Source organism: Hibiscus syriacus, unplaced genomic scaffold (genome assembly GCF_006381635.1).
Source record: "Hibiscus syriacus cultivar Baekdansim isolate YM2019G1 unplaced genomic scaffold, ASM638163v2 tig00111634_pilon, whole genome shotgun sequence".
NCBI lineage: Eukaryota > Viridiplantae > Streptophyta > Magnoliopsida > Malvales > Malvaceae > Hibiscus > Hibiscus syriacus.
The window spans coordinates 622966-643470 of NW_024063140.1; the positions used below are offsets into that span (position 1 = coordinate 622966).

Sequence of the window (20505 nt, forward strand, 5' to 3'; positions counted from 1 at the left end):
GCACGAAAGATTTTTTTTCTTTCTTTGTTTTTCATTCGTTTTACACAGCAGAGCAACAGATAAAACAGTGTGTAAACAACATTTTTTCAGTATTCAAAGATCAAAAAGCAGTATAACAGGGGTCTTCCCTATCTCTTTCGAAGGAAATATAAACGATCCATAAGCAGGTTAGTTTCGTTACTTTCTTTATTTTTCAAAATACTCAGTAATGTATACGTGGCTTGTTGTTTTCCTTTCAAAGCATAAAAAATAACAGAGAAAAGAATTAGAAAATTACCTTAGATGTGGATGACGGTAGACTTGGTAGTTACATCCTAGTCGGTCGGGGTTTTAATTGATGGGGATAAGGACTGGGGTTATTGTTATGAAACCATATAAGTCTGAGATTAAAACGATGATCAGTAAAATAAAATAAGAAGATTAGGGTCTTGATAGTTTACCTCGCAATGCGTCGTTGTTTGGAGTTGAACCCGTCGGCCTTAGAAGTTTGAGGGTGCACATGGTCTTAGTGTTTGGGGGGTTTATAATAGTGAAAATAAGAGAGTTTAGGGTCTATTCAGGTTCATTTCTGGGTTAACTGGCAGTCGAAAGTGACGATCGGGGTGTTTGGTTTTGGGTGTCACGACGGCGTTCATGGGTATGGAGGAAACAAAGTCTGTTTTTTTTTTACTTCTGTGGTTGTCTATAGTGTCAGGTAGGGAAGATTTAGGCCTCACCGGAGTGGAGAAGCCAGGAGGCCGGTAGCTATGGTGGTCGAGAGCGACGCTGTGCGTGGCCGAGAGAAAGATGGAAAATGGAGAGAAGGGAGGGGGAGCTAAGCTTTGTGCATATTCTGCGTGAAATTAGGATAGTTTAGTTTATTTAGGTTTTATTATTTTTTTTTTGTTTTGGGTAAATTAGTTTTACAGCCATTGAATTTTTAGGATAAAATCATTTGGTCCCTTACTTTTAGTGATAATTTATATTTTAGTCCTGTACAGACCATTTTCGAATTTCCTTTTTTTTGTAGTTGTCCTGATTTCGTTATTTTCAAAATTTAAGTTTTAGTCATAATTTTAGGGATATTTAAGGTTAGTCCCTTCACATTCAACGTATGTTTTATTTTAGTCCTTGTTTTTAATCAAGTTAATTTATTTTTGTATTTTTAACATTTGGTTTGTTATTTTGAAAATTTTCCATTACAATCCGATGCATGTTTAGGGTTTTTTTTTAATTTCCATATTAGTAATTATGTTAATTTATTTTAGTCCATAGATTTAGATTGTAAATACTTTAGTCATAGTTTAGAGTTTTTTAGATTAATTCTTTAAGTTTAAATTTAGTTAAATCTAGTCTATTGTTAGATTGATTTTATTAAATTAATTGTTTATATTTATTTCGCATGGTGATATGTTTACATATGTATGAATATACAAATAATTCAGTAGCAAATCACATGGCGTCATTTTTTATATGAAATGTTTGATATCCTCATTTGTATAAATCAATATTATTACATAATTGGATTAAGGGTAATGCCCTTTTAATTTAAAATCGTTTTAAGTGGGTTGTCATAACGCATTTGAGGTCAGCTTTAACGATTTTAAAATAAAAGTGTATCCCATTAGTGACGCCTAAAAATTGATCCAATCACTTTAAAATTTGGGAACGGAAGAAAAAGAAATATTCAGCTATTTAAATTTATCGAGAAAAGGTTGTTATAATTGTTTAAGATCTGGTCTCGATATTTTTAAATAATCGAATATTCTTTATCTTTCTAAATGTTGGATAATGTTAATTTAATCTATTTTTGATGCCTTTTGAATATGGTAAAATTCGTATGTTGTTGTGTTGCTGGGGATCATAAATCAAATTAAAATCGAACTTATAAATTTCATTGCAAAGACATTTAATTAATCGACGAGGTACCGATTTAGGGCGCTGTGGGGTGCTAATCATTCCCCACACGTAACCGACTCCCGAACTCATTTTTGGTAACGTAGACCTCAATTTGTTGTTTTAATTAAAATTAATTTTTATTTAAAATGACAAAACATTTTTGGGTGCCCAATCACACCCTAATTAAAGATTGGTGGCGATTCATCGAACCATACGCTTTTATTCATAAAGGAAATCCAAAATTTTTCGAAACGAGAGGTCTTTTAAATCACATTTATTTTTAATTTAAAAATCATTTGAAAGAGGATAATTAAGAATTAATGTGGTTTTTAAAATCTCACTTTTAAGGAAAAATCGTTTCGATAGTGTGAGAGGCACAGGGTCACTTACCTTATCAGAGGAGCAGGCTGAGCAAAAGGGAGGTCTGAAGGAGCAGCCCAATACCAAAGGCCCAATACCTGAGAAAGAAAAGAAAGAGAAGAATCAATCTGTTATATAGTCGGGACAACTGGCATGAAATGAGTGGTAATTGTAACTAAATTATTAACAGACTTGGTTGTAAAAAATTCCTTATGCAATGAATGATGAATTTTCTTCTCTATCAGCTCTCTCTCGTATAAATTCTTCTCTTAAATCTTTTCTTTTTCTCTCAATCTATAACATAATCAAGCTTGATTATCAGACGGATAGTGGACGTCTAGGAAGGTTTGCGCGAATGGAAATAGACATCGATCTTAGTAAGCCACTCTTTAAACTGATCATTAATAGAAACATATTGTGGAATGAGTCACTGCCGATAGTGTGTTTCAATTGTGGGAAGTGGGGGCACTCTCAAGAGAATTGTCTGAACCTAAACCCTGTCCCTCAAGCTAAAAAAGACAAATAACCCGTGACTAAAAACGTTGAGCACTCCAATGCTACTAATAATAGCAAAATAACACCACCCCCTTCGGGCCTTGGATGGTAGTTGAGCGTCGTCAACGCCGAAGCAACAAGAAACAAACAGAAAATAGTGGTTCCTTGATTGGTCTAAACATTATCGCATCCCGCTTTAACCTGATTTTTTATTCTTTCGCTGAAGAAGTCATCACAGAAGTAGGAACAACCGAGAACCCCCAATCAGCCCAACATGTGAATAACAATCCTGTTTCCTCAAGTCACCAACTTGCCAAAAATATGACACAACCGAGAGCCCTCATTAAACCAAAAGGCAAACTACCTGTTATCGCAAAAGTCCCGAAGACCATCACCGCACGCCGAACCCTCCAAGCCACTCTCTTAGATTTTTCCGTCCTCTCTCGTAGCACACTCAAAGCAAGAAGCTCAAGAATTGCACATCGCAAAACCTCATCATTAGATAAAACCAAGCATTATGATGTTGTAATGTCAGAGAATTCAGACCCCAATATCCATTCAATTTCGAATAAGACCAATTTGAATTATAATAATGCCCAACCTCGACCTCTGGGTGACCATCCAGACCGGTCTCAAATGGATTTAATTTCCAGAATGAAAATCAAGTTATGGACTAACATTTCCAAAGCTCTCCATGTTTCTTCAGAAGTAAATAACCATGATGCAAGCGAGGCCCATGATATGGAGATACTCAATTGATTCTGGGTACCCTATCTATTCCTTTATTATTATTGTTATTATTATTAATCTAAAAAAATTTAGCTTGGTTTTTCAGCGGTGATCCCTGCTTTTTTTTAGCATCAAACCAATTATTGCGAGATTATAGACATGATTTGGTGGTCTTTCTGGAATCTTGTATTAGTGGATACAGAGCTGATTCCGTCATTGCCTCGCTTGGTTTTTCTAATTCTCACAGGATCGAAGTTGTATGCTTTTCTGGTGGGCTCTGGCTTGCTTGGTACAATTCTATTACTGTTGATATCATCTTCAATCATTTTTAATTCATTCACTGTCGGGTTCACAAAATCAATAATGAAGCTACTTTCCTCGCCACTGCGATTTACGCTAGCCCAAATAAGGCTAGGCGAAAACTCATGTGGCCTCATTTACGTCATCTAACGGATAATATCAATTCCCCTTGGGTTTTTTTTTGGAGATTTCAGTGCCACTCTTCATGTCACTGATCGTATGGGTTGTGTTCCTTCTTCCAAGCAGAGCAAAACCTTTTAAGAGTTTATTTATAATTACAACTTGAGGGACATGGGATTTCATGGCCCGGATTTCACCTGGTTCCGTGGTACCGCTCAAGGTCGTCTTGACTACTGGCAGCATCTGGTGTTGAACATGAGGAACTGTTATCTGTTGCTGAGCCACTTCTGTCAGACCTTTCCAATATTCCTCGTCCCCAAGAGCCACAAACTGTGTACACTGGAGGTGATTATCGCTGTCAGGCCGATTTAGGGGTATGCATCAGAAATACATAAAATGACTTTTTCGTTTATATTTCACCTGTCTTGATTTGCTAATGGTTTTCAATTGTAGTTTCAAACTCATTTTGCTCTTGCATTTGAACTACCTGATGGTTGGCACAAGGAGAAGGAAGCTATAGTTTTGACTGTTCTTCAGGTATTCTGTATTCAACTTTGAATTTCTCTGTTTTCTCAATGTTCTTCTTTCACCTTGTTTTAATTTTAAATATAGTTCATAAAGTTCTTCCTGGGATCATCCTGTCTATCACAGCTAGTTTTCATTGTATATTTTTGGTTCTCCCTACTTGCTACCATGTTCTCAAGATAGTAAAATGATAAATCTAATTATTCTATAGATTCTGATGGGAGGGGGTGGATCATTTTCAGCTGGTGGCCCTGGGAAAGGAATGTATTCAAGACTATGTAAGTTTATCTTTAGTGTCACACCCTGTTACCTTTTGGTTTTAGTAGAGCACCGTATATAAAGTTTAGTTTTTGTGTTTTTCCCCTTCCTCCTACAAGATACTTGATTTCTTTTATTTCTGTCGTCAACTTGTTTGTGTTGGCATGAAAATGTTTTGGTTATGTTACGAGCAGATGTCCGTGTATTGAGCGAGCATCCACAAGTTCAGTCTTTTTCAGCATTCAACAGCATTTATAATCATACCAGCATATTTGGAATACAAGCCACCACTGTAAGTCTGCTCTTAAATCTTCCATTATTAATTCCATTGCAGTTCTCTATTCTTACTTCTATCTTCCGTGCCCTTCATATTTTCCAATAGCAAAAGCTCAAGTTGACATTGTTATAACTTTATTTTATTGGTTTTTGCGGTGTTCACTGATTTATTGAAGTTTTTTATCTGTTGGAAAGGTTTTGTTCCCAACGTCTACTGTTCTCTTTTCTTTCTTTTTCTTGCTCATCTTTGGCATTACAGATGTTCAAGTCGCTAACTTTGGCCAAAATCATTGGAAAATTATGTCTTGAGAACAGGTTTGATTGTATTATGGGACAGTGTGGTTTTGGAGTTCATTTGAATTTTGATGGAATCAAACTTAATTAGGAAAGTTCTTGGATAGTATAGGTATGATTCATGATTGCCAAGGGAGGGTCACTGTAGCCAAGGATTTTTAATGGAATCGGTTTAAGCTCTACCGTGTTTTTCTCAAGTGTTTTGTCCTTTTACAAATAGTCATGATTTTGCCAAACTGTCATGCTGGAGTTTTTTTTCCTTATGGCCACATTTAATTATGAGAAAATCGCCTCAGTGACCAAAAAAAAGTTATAATATACGATTTTAACCAACTTTTTTTGGATTTGCCAAAATGACCAACAAAATCGCAACGCGATCCCCAGAATCGCAAATCAGTTTCCAAAATCGCAACGCGATTCTTTAAAATCGCAATGCGATAGTACAAATTCGCATTGCGATTTTACAAAATCGCAACGCGAATATGAAAATCGCAACGCGAACACATAAATCGCAACTCGTATCCGTAAATCGCAACGTGTATCCGTAAATCGCAACGCGTATGGGTAAATCGCAATGCGTATCCGTATATCGCAACGCGTATCCGTAAATCGCAACGATAATCCGTAAATCGCAACGAGAATCTGTAAATCGCAACGATAATCCGTAAATCGCAACGAGAATCTGTAAATCACAACACTGAAATTTTGGGTATATAACACTGAAATCATAAACTAAATCCCTAAATCGCAACTCATTCCATCTCCATCTATCACTCTCTCCGGCGACATCCGTTCCTATATCCAACGACATCCTTCCCAATCCGGCAACAGGTTTTAGCTTCGAAGCAATTGTAGTGGCCAGGCTGACTTTATTTCTCAAGGTCAATTGAGCCGAAAAAAATTTCTACAAAAACAATAAACATACCAAGTTAGATATACCAAAAACTACACTGTGAAGATATACCAAAAAAATAAACATAAAAAGTAGTAGTTTATTCTTGAAACTAAAATTTGCAACACTGTTTTGTCTTTTGGCTGAAATGAAAATCGCAACGAGAGAATCGCAACGCGAAATGAAAATCGTAACGAGAGAATCGCAACGCGAAATGAAAATCGCAACGAGAGAATCGCAACGCGAAATGAAAATCGCAATGCGATTTTGGTTTCGCGTTGCGATTCTCTCGTTGCGATTTTCATATCGCGTTGCGATTCTCTCGTTGCGATTTTCATTTCTCTCGTTGCGACAGTCATTCTCTCGTTGCGATTTTCATTTATCTCGTTGCGACTCTTCTGCAAATTGAAACTTGAATGGATTGCATTACTTCAACCAAAAGACAGAACAAAGACAAAGACAAATACTAACTTGAAAATCGCAACGAGAGAATAGCAACGCGAAATGAAAATCGCAACGACAGAATCGTAACGCGAAATGAAATCTAAGTGAAATGGTTAATCTATTATTGAAATGACCAGTAAACTTATCATCAGTTTCAATATGAAAAACCTACAATAATGCAAACATTTCAAAATAAAAATAATTAAAAAAACTAACCCTCGGAGGTTGATTTTCCATTTCTGAATATTGTGAGGGATTTCTGACCGTGAATGGTTGTGAGGGATTTCGCCGGAGATGGGGACGGAAATCTTCGGAGATGGGACGGATTTCTTCGCCGTAGAGAGTGAGAGATGGAGATGGGACTGAGTTGTGATTTTAGGTTTTAGGTTATGAGTTGCGATTACGGGATTTTGTCTTAATATTCGTTTTTGTAATTTGAAAATAAAATACGCGTAGCGATTATAATGGCGCTTTAAATATCGCGTTGCGATTTACGGATACGCGTTGCGATTTTATGTATTATCGTTGCGATTTACGGATACGCGTTGCGATATACGGATACGCATTGCGATTTACCCATACGCGTTGCGATTTACGGATACACGTTGCGATTTACGGATACGAGTTGCGATTTATGTGTTCGCGTTGCGATTTTCATATTCGCGTTGCGATTTTGGAAAATCGCAATGCGAATTTGTACTATCGCATTGCGATTTTCAAGAATCGCGTTGCGATTTTGGAAACTGATTTGCGATTCTGGGGATCGCGTTGCGATTTTTATTTCGCGTTGCGATTTTGTTGGTCATTTTGGCAAATCCAAAAAAAGTTGGTTAAAATCGTATATTATAACTTTTTTTTTGGTCACTGAGGCGATTTTCTCTTTAATTATTAATCTTTTGCTTGGGTAGTAATCTCACATCCAAGTCTGTTATTGCTGTTTTTCATGCCAGACTTCTATTTTGTCAGTGCTAGTAATTTGCATTTGAATGTTTTCTTTGTGTAACCACTGTTGCATATTTGATACTTACCGTTTCAGGCACTTCTTTTTCCCCTCTCTTGGCCTTTCACTGAATTTATTCCAGATTTGTAATGTGTACACACTTTCTGCTGATATCTTTTCTATTGGATGATACTGATGTTTTTGAATTCAGGGTTCTGATTTTGCACCAACTGCTGTTGATGTAGCTGTTAAGGAGCTTATTGCTGTCGCAACACCTGGACATGGTTGGCTGCTCTTGAACTCATCAACTAGTATCTTTCCTGCATTGTTTATTCAGTGGGTTGTTTCTGAAATGCTTTTCATGTTTTCTTTACAGTTGACCAAATACAGCTAGACCGTGCTAAACAGTCCACCAAATCTGCAATTTTGATGAATTTGGAATCTAGAGTACGTAAACTATTCTCTTTAATTTCTTGATTATAGATGAATTTAATGATGCTGATCAAGGATTCATATTTCCACTCCAAACATTGTTGTTTAGTGTTCACTTACAATCTGTTTGTGCAGATGGTTGCTTCAGAAGACATTGGGAAACAAGTCTTGACATATGGGGGGAGAGGTACGACTTATTACGTTCTTACCTCTTGTCCTTCGTTGTGATGAGTGATGTTACTTCAACTCTTTATTTTTCATAACGTATCTACGTTTGATACCATGTTATATGTATATCAATATATGGGAATGAGGATATGGTATACAAAGGCCAAAAATAAATGAAGATACTCATGTTGGGCATGCACTTTTATGTATCACTCATGCCCAAGCCGGAGTGCCATAGCTTTTGGCCTATCAATATTTGCCTTTACTTTATATGAAATGAGAAAACTACGATAATTTGTTTTCTGTAATAAAATGGTTTTGGATTTATCAGTAAACCTGTGCAGTATTTCTTGAAGGTTATCAATGAAATTACACTGAAGGATATTTCTTTAGTGGCCCAAAAGCTTCTATCGTCTCCTCTCACAATGGCATCATATGGAAATGGTAGTTTGGAGTTTACTCGAAACTAAACCACTGAATTAGTTCTCTTACCGCAATGCATCATGGATATTAACTTGTTGGCTTTTTTTCTTTGTATTTTGCGGTCATTAGCATCCCAAGTTATGACTCAGTTAGCCGCAAGTTCAAGTGACAATAAAATTGCTTTCAGGGGTCGAACTTGATGAGTATCCGACCTGTTTTAGTGTTATGCATCTGAATACCTTCGAGTTGTTTTACGACAAGATGCGCCCATTTTTAACAATAAAATTGTTTCATTCCCAGCAAACAATCGATTATTGAAATAGCTTCTGCAGACGGATGGTATACTGGTATGTTTTTATGCTGAATTTCATGATTTTGATCATGACTAGGGAAAATGTCCCCACATTTTTATTTTTTGTTGTTTTTTATCAATTACCCTAAACAATTTCAAGATTTTTTTTAGATGACAAGCAAATTCATGAGTTATTCTTTACTCTGAGGATACATTTTGACCGGAAAAGAGTTGGTGTATATGTTAGAACATTTGCCCCTCTGTGGAACAATTTTCAAGTTGTATTTTGTATTAATTTATTCGGGATTCAATGGCGTGCACCTCGACGAAAAAAGAATACATAAAAGTCAGGTCCTTGTCGAGTAATATATGGATGAATTCTCTAGTTTAGGGTTTAAAAGATACAATTATGCTCTCGAGTAATATAGTGGAATCGTCATGCAAAAAATGAAAAATCTTGAATCCAAGGCCAAGGTATTATTTGCACGACTTATAAGAAACATAGCTAGCAATAAGGCTTCAACGCCTCATTCCTTTGATGGAACTAAGTAGGGAAATCTTGCAGAGAAAAAGATTATCTTAATTAAAAAACCCGGATGAATTGACCAAAGGCAAAACCTGGCAAACTTTCAACATGGATTCATTCATAATTAACCAAATATAGTAACAGAGGTGCAATTGAATCCATTAACAAATGAATTGCTATTAATGAATGGGAGAATTGACAGGCAGCAGCAACATGACATCATGGGGATGAGGTTTGATTAGTCTTAAAGTTCCCACTCAATGCTGCACACACTAGAGGTTGTGGAGAAGGAATTCTCAGACAACTCAACCCACTTCCAGGGATAACACTGCACTCAGGTTGGGGTCTCTGCATGTCTCTCCCCGGGATGCAATTCACCGAGTAATCGAAACCCACATCCCTAAAGAAAGACTTGGAACATTCTTGGCCAAACCCAGAGAAGAAATTGTAGGCAACGGTCAAATTCATAAGACTCCTTAGGGAACAAACTACGTCAGGCAAAACACCAGAGAGTTTATTGTGTGCCAAATTGAGAACCTCAATGTCTGTCAAGCAAGATATGGAGTCAGGCAAATGACCCATGAGTGAGTTACGGCTCACATCAAAGACTTGCATCTCTGAGAACATCCCAACACCTTGTGGGATGCAGCCTGTTAACTGGTTATTCAAAAGCAAAATCTCCTTCAATTTAGAACTAATGAAGCCAAAACTAGATGGTATGTTTCCATTGAACTTGTTGTTGGCCAAGTTTATCACGGAAGCTGGTGAGTTCCCCAGGTTTGAAGGGAGTTCACCTTCAAATTGGTTGTTGTTGAGGAAGATGGCATCAAGACCCTTGTTAAAAAGACCATCAGGGATTGATCCTGAGAAAGTGTTGAACCTAAGGTCCAAATAAACAAGATTTGGCATATTTAAAGTGACCATAGGAAAAGGGCCAGAGAAATAGTTGCCACTGAGATCTAGCTCTTGAAGTGATGAAAGGTCTTTGAAAGTATCAGGGATTGTGCCTGAAAACCTGTTGCTGTTGAGATGGAAGATTGACATATCTGTAAGGGCAGAGAGTTCCTTCACTAGAATACCTTGAAGATTTGCATGGTTGAGATCTATGGCTACCACGGGAGGTCCATTTGATGAATCCATTCCACCTTGTTGATCTGAGCAAAACACACCTTTATAAGAACACACATCTAAGCCATCCCAAGTCTTCAAAACGCCCAATGGGTCATCAGTGATGGCGGATTTCCAAGCTTGGAGAGCAGTATAAGCACTGTTGAGCTTTGACGCTGAAGGGCCAGATGGAGTTGGATTGTTGTTGATTCCTCCACCAACCCAAACACCGTCGCCGCCGCCAATATTAATGCCAACGCCACCACCCACGGCAATGGCCGCCGATTCTGATGGAGTCATCATCTGCCAAAGGATAAAAACCAGGAACCAACTCCACTCCATTTTTTATTTCTTTTCTTGAAGGCGCCAAGAATGGTTACAGTGATGGGCGGTTTGCTTGTTACAAAATGTGGCTGTGGGCATTGATGAGAGACGAGAGAGTAGAGATTGTCTGTTGTTGAAAGCTTTCTTATAAAGTTTTGGGCTTTTATTTTTCAGTTGTTGAACGAGTAACTTTTCATGTGTGAATTTTTCAGCAAATCCCTTGTGGCAATTGAATATCCAAACCCGGTCATCATTTTATTATGGGCACACACACGACAGGTGATTGAAAACGGGGGCCCTATTTCACCTTCTTCCCGTTTAAGAATTTTCCACTATCAACAATCTGTTCATCAGGTTTCAAGCTTTAAGGGCCAACCAGTACAACTGCGCATGCACGATTCACCTGTAAGGGGGTCAACGTGCAATGCTTGTTTCACCTGTCTGGTGGGCTTATAAGTGTTGTACAAACAATGCTTATAATCATTACAAGAAAACAGAAATGGTGAATTACATCATGTGAATCAATGAGTAAAGCAAAACCCAATGCAATAACTTTCATTACCATATTGGATGGCAGCTCGCTTCCGTGGTCTTTTTCTTTTGCAAACTTTTTAACATTTTTTTTATTTCCATGATTGACAGCTTTGATTTGAGGTTCGAGTTTCGAGATTAGTCTCTTTGCGCGGTGATCATTTTATGATCAAACCCGTGACAGATGAACATTAAGGTTAATTTATCAAAATGATCAAACCCGTGACAGATGAATGTTAAAGTTAGTTTATCTTGGATCGTAGGAATGAAATGTGTGTGATTTTCGTAATAAAGAAGTTATTTTTATTTATTGAGGATTCGAGTTTAACATCATAGATATCAGAGTTGTGAAAATATAATATAAAATGATTAAAAATTATCTTTAAACAAATATTATATTGTAATTACATCGGTTTAATAAAAGAAAATCCATTGTACCTATTTGAAAGAATTCTCGTGTTAGACCGATTCTATTTGATTGTCATCATCAACAACCTCGATTTTTACCGCAATGCCCAGGAGTCTTCCCGGGCTGATATATGGGTTCACAACTTTTCAGGGGCATGTTCCAATTCATCCAAATCTTTTATTTTCAATAGGCTTTTAAAATGGAGTTGAAAATTATCATTAATCTCATTCATGTCAATGTAGACAAATATATATCTACTATTGCATGATGCAAACAATGGAGATGGCCCGATGGGTCATCTTTAAATTGTAGGAATTAACCATATAGTGGATTGCGTATCATTATAATAATATCTAGTGCCCAATTTGGAGATTGTCCCCATTTAATCCATTATAATTTCATGATTTGTTCCCCAAAAGCACTTTGGAAGTTGAAATATGCTGTGAATGTTTACATTGTTTAATGTATATAGATATAAAATATAATGGAGCTGTTGCAATGTCTGCTCATTTGTTTATTTGGTTAACTTTACGAGTAAAAATGAACTAAGAGAAACCGAAATTTGTGGGTTGAGATGCTCACTCCTAGCCTGTTCACTCCAAAGCGCACTCTTTTTCCTCCAGATAGGTTTAGGGAGGTTTTTAACGAGGCATTTAGATGTGAAGTACTTTGTATTGTTTCTCTTCAATTACAAAGTATATCCCTTTTCAAAAAAAAAAAAAGAGATCATACCTTGGGATGGATACGGATTGATATATACTCTCTAAACTTGATTTAGAGATTGAAAATTTCCATTTTAACTTAATTCGATATTTGATGATTTTTTAACTTGGTCAAATTTGAACCCATTTTTTTTAGATAGAATGTTCACATAAATAATTTATTTTTAATTTTTAGGGTAATTACACGTTTAGTACATAAACTATTAATTTTAGTCCATTTTAATACCTAAACTTTCAATTTTTTCAAAACCAAACGCAATGCTTAGTTTTTGCCGGATTTTAGTTTTTTTATAGGTAAACTACATCATTCATCACTCAACTATTTTTTCACTCATATTTTAGTACTAAAGTTTAAAACTTTTAAATTTAACTACTCAACTTGCAAATTGCTTTAATCACTCTAATTTACTTTATTAATAATTTTTGTGACATGATATTTTTATTATTATTTTATTAATATAGAATTAAAAATAAAAAATAAATTTGAAAGTTAGAGTGATTAAATTAGGAGTAATTTGAAAGTTAAGTAATTAAATTTAAAAATTAAACTTTAGTTTCCAAAATAGGAGTGAGAAGATAATTGAGTGATGATTGATGCAATTTAACCATAAAAAAGTGCCACATACAAATCACCGTTAAGTTTTCAAGACGAAATACTAAAATGAAACAAAAATTAAACGTTTGGATAATATTTTAAAAGAATTAAAAATTTAAATACTAAAACGGATCGAATATGATAATTTACATGCTAAATATAAAATTTAGCTTTATTTTTGTCTGTTAAGATAAAAAAGAAATTAAGAATAAAGATATTACAAATAATAATTACCTCTAAATATATAGAGACATGACAAGATTGCCAACTAAATTCTTAGGCTTTCTTGGTTTGAACTCGTAATGGACCAGGTGTTCTTTGTGGAGTGACCGATTCGGCCCAATAGATATGGTTTAAGTAAACAAAAATTAAATATAGGATAATTACACAAATGATAATCTAACCATCAAATATTTTATTTTAATCATTCAAATTAAAAAAAAACGTGTAAAATGATTATCGGTCGCGATGTATTAATAATACTCTGATTACGTGTGTCACAAAGTGATGGGTCTGATTGTTTGATGAATGAAATTATGATTCAAACTCAAAACCTTGTTAAAATTCTTCTCACGTCTAATCACTACATTAACTTTAGCTCTTATTTAAAAGTACTATACTTGTAATTTAGATTAAAATTATGTTTAAATAGAACCAAAAAGATAAGAAAACACTTGGAGAACAAACATTATATATAATCTATTGGATTAATAATAAAATTTGATCAAATATAATTCACTATTATAATTTAAATCAAAATCATAATTTTTATACCATAATTTCAAAATTTGAAAGGTGAAGAAACTAAATGTAATAAAATTAAAGTTTAAGAATTATATCTATAATTTTCACATAGTAGAGGGATTTGACTGAAAATAAAAGGCCGACAGATCCCGTGGTTTCAGTGCTGTATCTCCGTGTCCCTCTCACAGCTCAGTTTCGTCTCTTTAAAGTCGGACATTTTCGAGCCTTTTTCTTAACTTTCAAACTTAAAAAAAAAAAAAAATCTACGAAGAAGAAGATGTCGTGGCAATCGTATGTAGATGATCACTTGATGTGCTAAATTGAAGGGAACCATCTCTCTGCCGCTGCTATCGTCGTCCACGACGGCAGCATTTGGGCCCAGAGCTCCAGTTTCCTCAGGTTTTCTTCTCCTTTTAACTCTTCACCCTTTGGATTTTCTTCACCCCTTGCCAATTTTGGGGTTAGTTATCTGAAAAGTGAAAAAAATAGGCTGATGTTCTCAATAAGTTGATTTGTTTGCTATATAATTGAATTTCAGTCGCTGAACTGATTTGCTCCAAAAGCATCGATGTTTTTTCACTCATTGCCGATAATAAATCTGATTTATCCTTTTATGGATTGAGAATCTGTATTGATATCTGGCTTTGTTTATTTTTCTTAGTTTTAGATGCTAAAGGATCTCTGCAAATGGCCATGGTTTTAGCAATGATGATAATAGTTATCAGAGAGTGCTAATCCTGTTTATTTCGATTTTCTAGTTTAAAGTTCATTTTAGATAGCTTCTAAGAGTAAAATTCGATGCATTCTGCTCCTTTTTTAAATCAATATGTGCTTATTGCTTCTAGTTTTTATGTTAATTTCAGTTCAAGCAAGAAGAAATGAATGCGATCACGAATGACTTTGCTGAACCTGGATCACTTGCTCCAACTGGATTATACCTTGGTGGCACAAAATACATGGTGATCCAAGGTGAACCGGGAGCCGTTATTCGAGGGAAGAAGGTGATATTCTTCATCTGTTTTTAGTTCTCCTTTGTCCATCTTACATTATTAGTACTCAAAGTAGATTTGATCTTCTAAAATTTTGTTTGAAGTACAATTTCTAGCTCTATGAGCCGAATTCCATCTTGATCCAGCCCGAAAAGTTCAGGGTTATTTTCAAGATTTAGAGAATTTATTGCGATGTTATTGCCATTTTCTTTGTGAATATTCGTAACAATTTTATTGGAGGAATCCCAAAACATCATTTTCAAACTTATGCAGCACTTCAACATATCGAGTGATTTTAATTCCCGATTAATTACTCTAAATTTGGTACATTGATGCTGTGCTCTTGTTGCTTTTTGTATGCACTTGTCTTTTCTTGTTGGTTTTTTTTACATTGCGATGTTTTTTCTTGTTGGTTTTTTTTTTTACATGCAGCTTATCGGAATCTACGATGAACCAATGTCTCCCGGCCAGTGCAACATGGTTGTCGAAAAGCTTGGTGATTATCTCCTTGACCAGGGTGTTTGATCTCTGTTGGTGTTCCTTATTTGTTCAATTCTTCTTTATTTCTATACAAACCCATATCCTCCATTTCCCGATTCCATGGTTGGATGCAGTTGAAACTCGACGGAATCTGTTTCCGAAACCAAATGGTCGGTGTTTGTAATGGTGATAAAACAATGTGTTTTCTACTCATTTTGGATTTTGGTTTGGGTGGTTAAATGAAGTGTTCTAGGTGGTTTATACCATAGTTACCTAAATCGCTCCGCTGGCAGCGTTTTCCATTTCGGATATGCGATTGTTCGCGATCAAAATTGCCGATTTTAGCCATTTCTTTCAATACACACTACATTTTTATGTTATCTCACCAGATATGTACTAAAAACCAACGTCTAAAGAATATTTTCACTTTGATCTACAAATTGTCATTGGAGTAGATTCAAGACCAAACTAATTCGAATTGAATAAAATAATATCTAGACACGATAATTCGAGTTGGGTACAATGTGAGCCTTAAACAACTTTATTTGTTTATTTGATACATTTAGACAACTTTATTGACGAAATTTAATTTAATTTTTTATTCCCTAGGGATCATTCCGACAGAAAATAATAAAAGACAGGGACTAAATAGTTATTTTACCTATAATGAAATTTGAATTAAGATTAAAATATAGAAAAAGATTGAATAATTTGTACGCGGTCTTTCCCGTTTGAATTTATAACGAATCCATCCTCACTCTCTCAAAAAAAAAAAAACATTATAAAAAAGAAGAAGAAAGCACTACCATTTGTATTTCTATAAAAAAACCCTAACTGAACGGTTGAGTAAGATCTTTCAGAAATAAAAAGAAAATGAAGAGCAAGAAGCCATTGCAGCAATTGAAGCTCTCTGTTCCAGCTCAAGAAACCCCAATCTCTTCTTTCTTGTAAGTTTCTTCGTTTCCTATTAAGCATATTTCAAGGTGGCTTCGATTTTGGATCAAAGTGTCGCTTTTTAGTTTACTAGAAATCGCTTCTTGAATAAAAGTGTATGACTTGATGATTCATTGTTTCCGTCTCATTTTCTCTTGTTTCTCTGCCGGTAAATGTCGGTGGGGATATTTTGAATATGAATATCTTTTACTATAATGTGTTCAGGACGGCGAGTGGGACATTTCATGATGGGGATTTGCTTCTAAATCAGAAAGGGTTGCGTCTTATTTCCGAGGAGAAAGATTATCGAGTAAGTTCCTTTAACTAAAATAGGGGGTTCTTACTACTTTGTTCTCGGAATTCACTTCTGGTATGTCCATACAGAAAACTGTAACTCAATTGTTTTTTTTTCTTTTGTTAGTAATTTAGTATTGTGTTGCAAGTGCACCTTTGTTTGAAAGGGCGCTGTGCAGTATTGAGAGGCAATGACAACGTTATCCAAATTATCTGTTCACGATCTTCTTGCTTCTTCAGTTGATTAGTAAAACACTTCAAATTGTTTTCCCTTATTTAGCTCTTCAAAAATCCATGTTATCCCCATCTCCCAAAGTCTGAGTGCTTTGTGTTTGTGGTTTTAGTTTGAAACATGTTGGTAGCTAGTTGTGATAGAGCAGTGCATGTTCAAGTTCCGAAGTTCGCATAGAGTTATTTAACCTTTAGCCTTTTGGTATCAATTTTCTGAGGACTCAAGACATTCTTTTTCTTTTTGGGTCCTTTGAGCAGCCTTCTGATGGCAAGGAGCTTGATTTTGAATTCTCATTGGAAGACCTCGAGACCATCAAAGTTATCGGTAAGGGAAGTGGTGGTGTAGTTCAACTTGTTCGCCACAAATGGGATGGAAGATTGTTTGCCTTGAAGGTAATTGTTCAAGACTGACATACCATAAATGTAGTCTTATTTTATTGCAGATCTACATATAGTAGAAGCCATGTTCCATTTCTTCATGAGTGTTTGATTTCTAGAACTGGGACACAAAATCCTCATAAACGGCGTTCACATTTTTCCTGGTTTTCATTAACATTAAACATCTTCACTATCACTGCACTATATCTGCTTGAATATTGACTTAAATATTATGTGGTAGTAATTTTTTTTGAAATGTTTGCAACACGGTGGTTAAATGAAGGAAAACAGGCTCCTATAAGTTTATTGCTATTAACTGCAGGTCATTCAAATGAACATACAAGAGGAAATTCGCAAGCAAATTGTGCAGGAGCTAAAAATAAACCAAGCATCACAATGTTCACATGTTGTTGTTTGCTATCATTCTTTCTACCACAATGGGGCCATATCCCTGGTTCTAGAATACATGGACCGTGGATCTCTGGCTGATGTGATCAGACAAGTTAACACAATTCTTGAACCATATCTTGCAGTTGTGTGTAAGCAGGTATTCTTCCTTTTTGTGAACTGAAATTCTATGGATGACCTAAACAAAGTTATATCAACAGCCAAACAAGTGAGTTCTTCTTTCTACTGGTATATATATATTTTTTTGTTTTTCAGGTTCTACAGGGACTTGTGTATTTGCATCATGAAAGGCATGTAATACACAGGGACATCAAACCATCCAATCTATTGGTAAACCATAAAGGGGAAGTGAAGATCACTGATTTTGGTGTCAGTGCAATGCTAGCAAGCTCTATGGGCAAGAGAGATACATTTGTTGGAACTTACAACTATATGTCGGTATGTGAAATGTCCACACTTCTTAAATTACTCTATAAAACTTTGATCTGTCATTCATCTAGTGATTCACTTTGCTTAACCTGCCTATTTTCTCTAAGATTTTATATAAAACTTTAACCTTGATCTTCTTGTTTCTAATTGTAGCCGGAGAGAATCAGTGGGAGCACTTATGACTATAGCAGTGACATATGGAGTTTGGGAATGGTAGTGCTTGAATGTGCTATTGGACGTTTCCCCTATATGCAATCTGAAGATCAGCAAAGTTGGCCTAGCTTTTATGAGCTCTTGCAGGCCATTGTGGAGAAGCCTCCACCAACTGCTCCATCAGATCAATTTTCTCCAGAGTTCTGTTCATTTGTATCGGCCTGGTAAATGCTTAAAACGTTTACTACATATTATATCATCTCATCAAATTCATTTATCAAGTAAGTGCTTGGTTCCCGGAATTCTGTTGCCATAGCTTGCAACCCTCTTCAATGTTTATCTGATATTGATGCACAAGTTCATTGAGTGATGTACTCTTACCTTACTAACATCATTACAATCCGATACATTTATCCTCAACGGCTCATTTTACGTGTCTAATAAGTGGAGTATACCGTAATATACTACAATTTTCTTTGAAGAGAATATATTTGGACTTCATTTTATTTTCATGTGCAAGCTTATATACCACAATTTCATTTCTTTATTTGCTTCATCCTTTACATCGCCATTTTCTATTTAAACAGCTTTCTAATTTGTCTGTTCCCTTCCCCTTTTTAGCATAAAGAAGAACCCTAGAGAAAGAGCATCATCTTTGGACCTCTTGGTAAGTTTAACGTGGCGATTTGGTAATGAGCATGTCAAAATTTATCACTGTATCAACTTGTCAGGAATTATATTGATCGCCACTTCTTTTGTTAATGCAGAGTCACCCCTTTATCAAAAAGTTCGAAGACAAAGACATCGACCTTGGGATTTTGGTAGGTAGCTTGGAACCTCCTGTGAATTACCCAAGATAATTTGCTTTTGGAATGTAGAATTGATTTTGTCATCTCTCTCTTTCTGCCTTCTTTAAACCCTTATAATGAAGTTTGTAACATTTATGTTACTCGAATTCAAGTGTGTATCAGATATGAATATGTTGGTCCTTATGGATATAACAATTTCTCCCCTTAATTGCTCATGTATTTGAAGAAATTTCCATGCAGAATATATCGGGCAGAAACTCTTAAAATGAAACGAAAAAAGCAAAGCCTGCAAAATGGTTATCATTTTATGCTTTTATATCATATCAAGGTTTCACATTATAACAATGTTTATGTTGAGGGTTACATTTTTAGTTGAAAATGAAAATGGTGTACGCTACAGACTACAAAGATCAAGTAAAGCCTGCAAAATCGTTTCGATTTGTTTTGTTTGTATTTCTTGAAGAAAAATCACCTAAGCTTGCTGGAATAATTGAACTCGGTGTCAGGCTTGCTTTGCAGGAAAGATGAAAAAGAGAATAAATAACCAAATTGTTGGTCTTTAGCTCTTTTCATTCTTGTTACCAAGCAAAACCTCAAAGGTCTTCTTTGGGCAAACGAACCATACTATTTGAGTTACAGATATTTTTTCTCCATTGTTATAAATACTGTGTTTCCTAGTGCCATGGATTCTTTCTTTTTTGTTCCACTTCTTTTTGAACTCCTTGTTGAGCTAGTTTTCTGCCAAAACATAAAACAAGGTATAGGTAAACATCAGACCACATCTTTCGGCACGCAAAATAATCTATAATTCCTATGTGTGTACGTATGGAATTGTAGATCATGGCAATGATCTTAGATTATATTATACCGATTTTGATTTCTTACTCTTTCCTCGAATCATGTTCTTTGGAGTAGAGGTGTGTAAAAAAACCTAACCCGGACCTAAAAAACCGGGTAGTTTTTTAAAAATAATTACCCGGTCGGGTCGTACCTGGGTCACAAAAATTGATTTTTTCGGGTACCTGCTTAATTATATATATATATATATATATATATAATTTATTAAATACTTATACACCCGTGACCCGTCCTCCCCCCACCCCACCCTATTTCTTATTGAAATCCCTAAAGGGCAAAGGCTGCACGCTCCAGACCTCCACGACCACGCTGCACGCCACGCTCCACCGCTCCTTCCTGGGCCTTGGCTTGGCTCACGCAGTCAGCTGGGAACCTTCTCTCTCACGCTGCCTTGGCTCCATTGCTCCACGCTCCAGCCAGATCCAAGTAATAATTAAGAACAATCACGTAGTCCAATTAATTTGATTAGTATAATTTTTTATAGACATTACGAATTAAATGAGCTATCATATTCCTACTACGAAACAACCTAACCACCCAAATTACTCAGCTAACACTACGTGTAGCTTCAACCTCTAACTCTAATACCCCTCTTAAATGAATGAAAATCCTCTGTCACTTAACCCTGCTATCATAGTTGTAAAAAGCGCGCCTGAGGCGCAAAAGCGCAGATGCTCACTGAACGGGGCTTTTTCAACACTGAAGCGAGGCATGTAGCCTAGGCGCACCTAGGCGCAGTGAGGCTCTGAGGCACGAGGC

The 20505-nt window shown here is 35.8% G+C and overlaps 3 protein-coding genes and 1 long non-coding RNA gene across 4 annotated transcripts; 3 read left to right on the forward strand and 1 right to left on the reverse strand.

Moving 5' to 3' along the window:
• Positions 1-3621: 3621 nt before the first annotated feature.
• On the forward strand, positions 3622-8197 carry LOC120166300 (mitochondrial-processing peptidase subunit alpha-like). The gene is made up of 8 exons (XM_039175590.1): positions 3622-3751; positions 4123-4256; positions 4336-4419; positions 4619-4685; positions 4860-4957; positions 7723-7795; positions 7888-7958; positions 8079-8197. The coding sequence occupies exons 1-8, from the start codon at positions 3622-3624 to the stop codon at positions 8169-8171; spliced, it is 750 nt and encodes a 249-aa protein (XP_039031521.1). The 3' UTR covers positions 8172-8197.
• A 1281-nt stretch (positions 8198-9478) lies between these two features.
• LOC120166327 (leucine-rich repeat extensin-like protein 4) lies at positions 9479-10860 on the reverse strand. Its single transcript, XM_039175607.1, has one exon. It carries the CDS (start codon positions 10799-10801, stop codon positions 9572-9574), a length of 1230 nt encoding a protein of 409 aa, XP_039031538.1. The 5' UTR covers positions 10802-10860; the 3' UTR covers positions 9479-9571.
• A 3681-nt stretch (positions 10861-14541) lies between these two features.
• Positions 14542-15525, forward strand: LOC120166330. The gene is made up of 2 exons (XR_005519917.1): positions 14542-14785; positions 15206-15525. It is a non-coding gene; the product is annotated as an uncharacterized LOC120166330 (long non-coding RNA).
• Positions 15526-16093: 568 nt separating this feature from the next.
• Positions 16094-19059, forward strand: LOC120166329 (mitogen-activated protein kinase kinase 6-like). Its single transcript, XM_039175608.1, has 8 exons — positions 16094-16200; positions 16412-16496; positions 16970-17104; positions 17412-17636; positions 17753-17935; positions 18080-18303; positions 18701-18746; positions 18847-19059. Exons 1-8 carry the CDS (start codon positions 16127-16129, stop codon positions 18937-18939), a joined length of 1065 nt encoding a protein of 354 aa, XP_039031539.1. The 5' UTR covers positions 16094-16126; the 3' UTR covers positions 18940-19059.
• The last annotated feature ends 1446 nt before the right edge of the window (positions 19060-20505 follow it).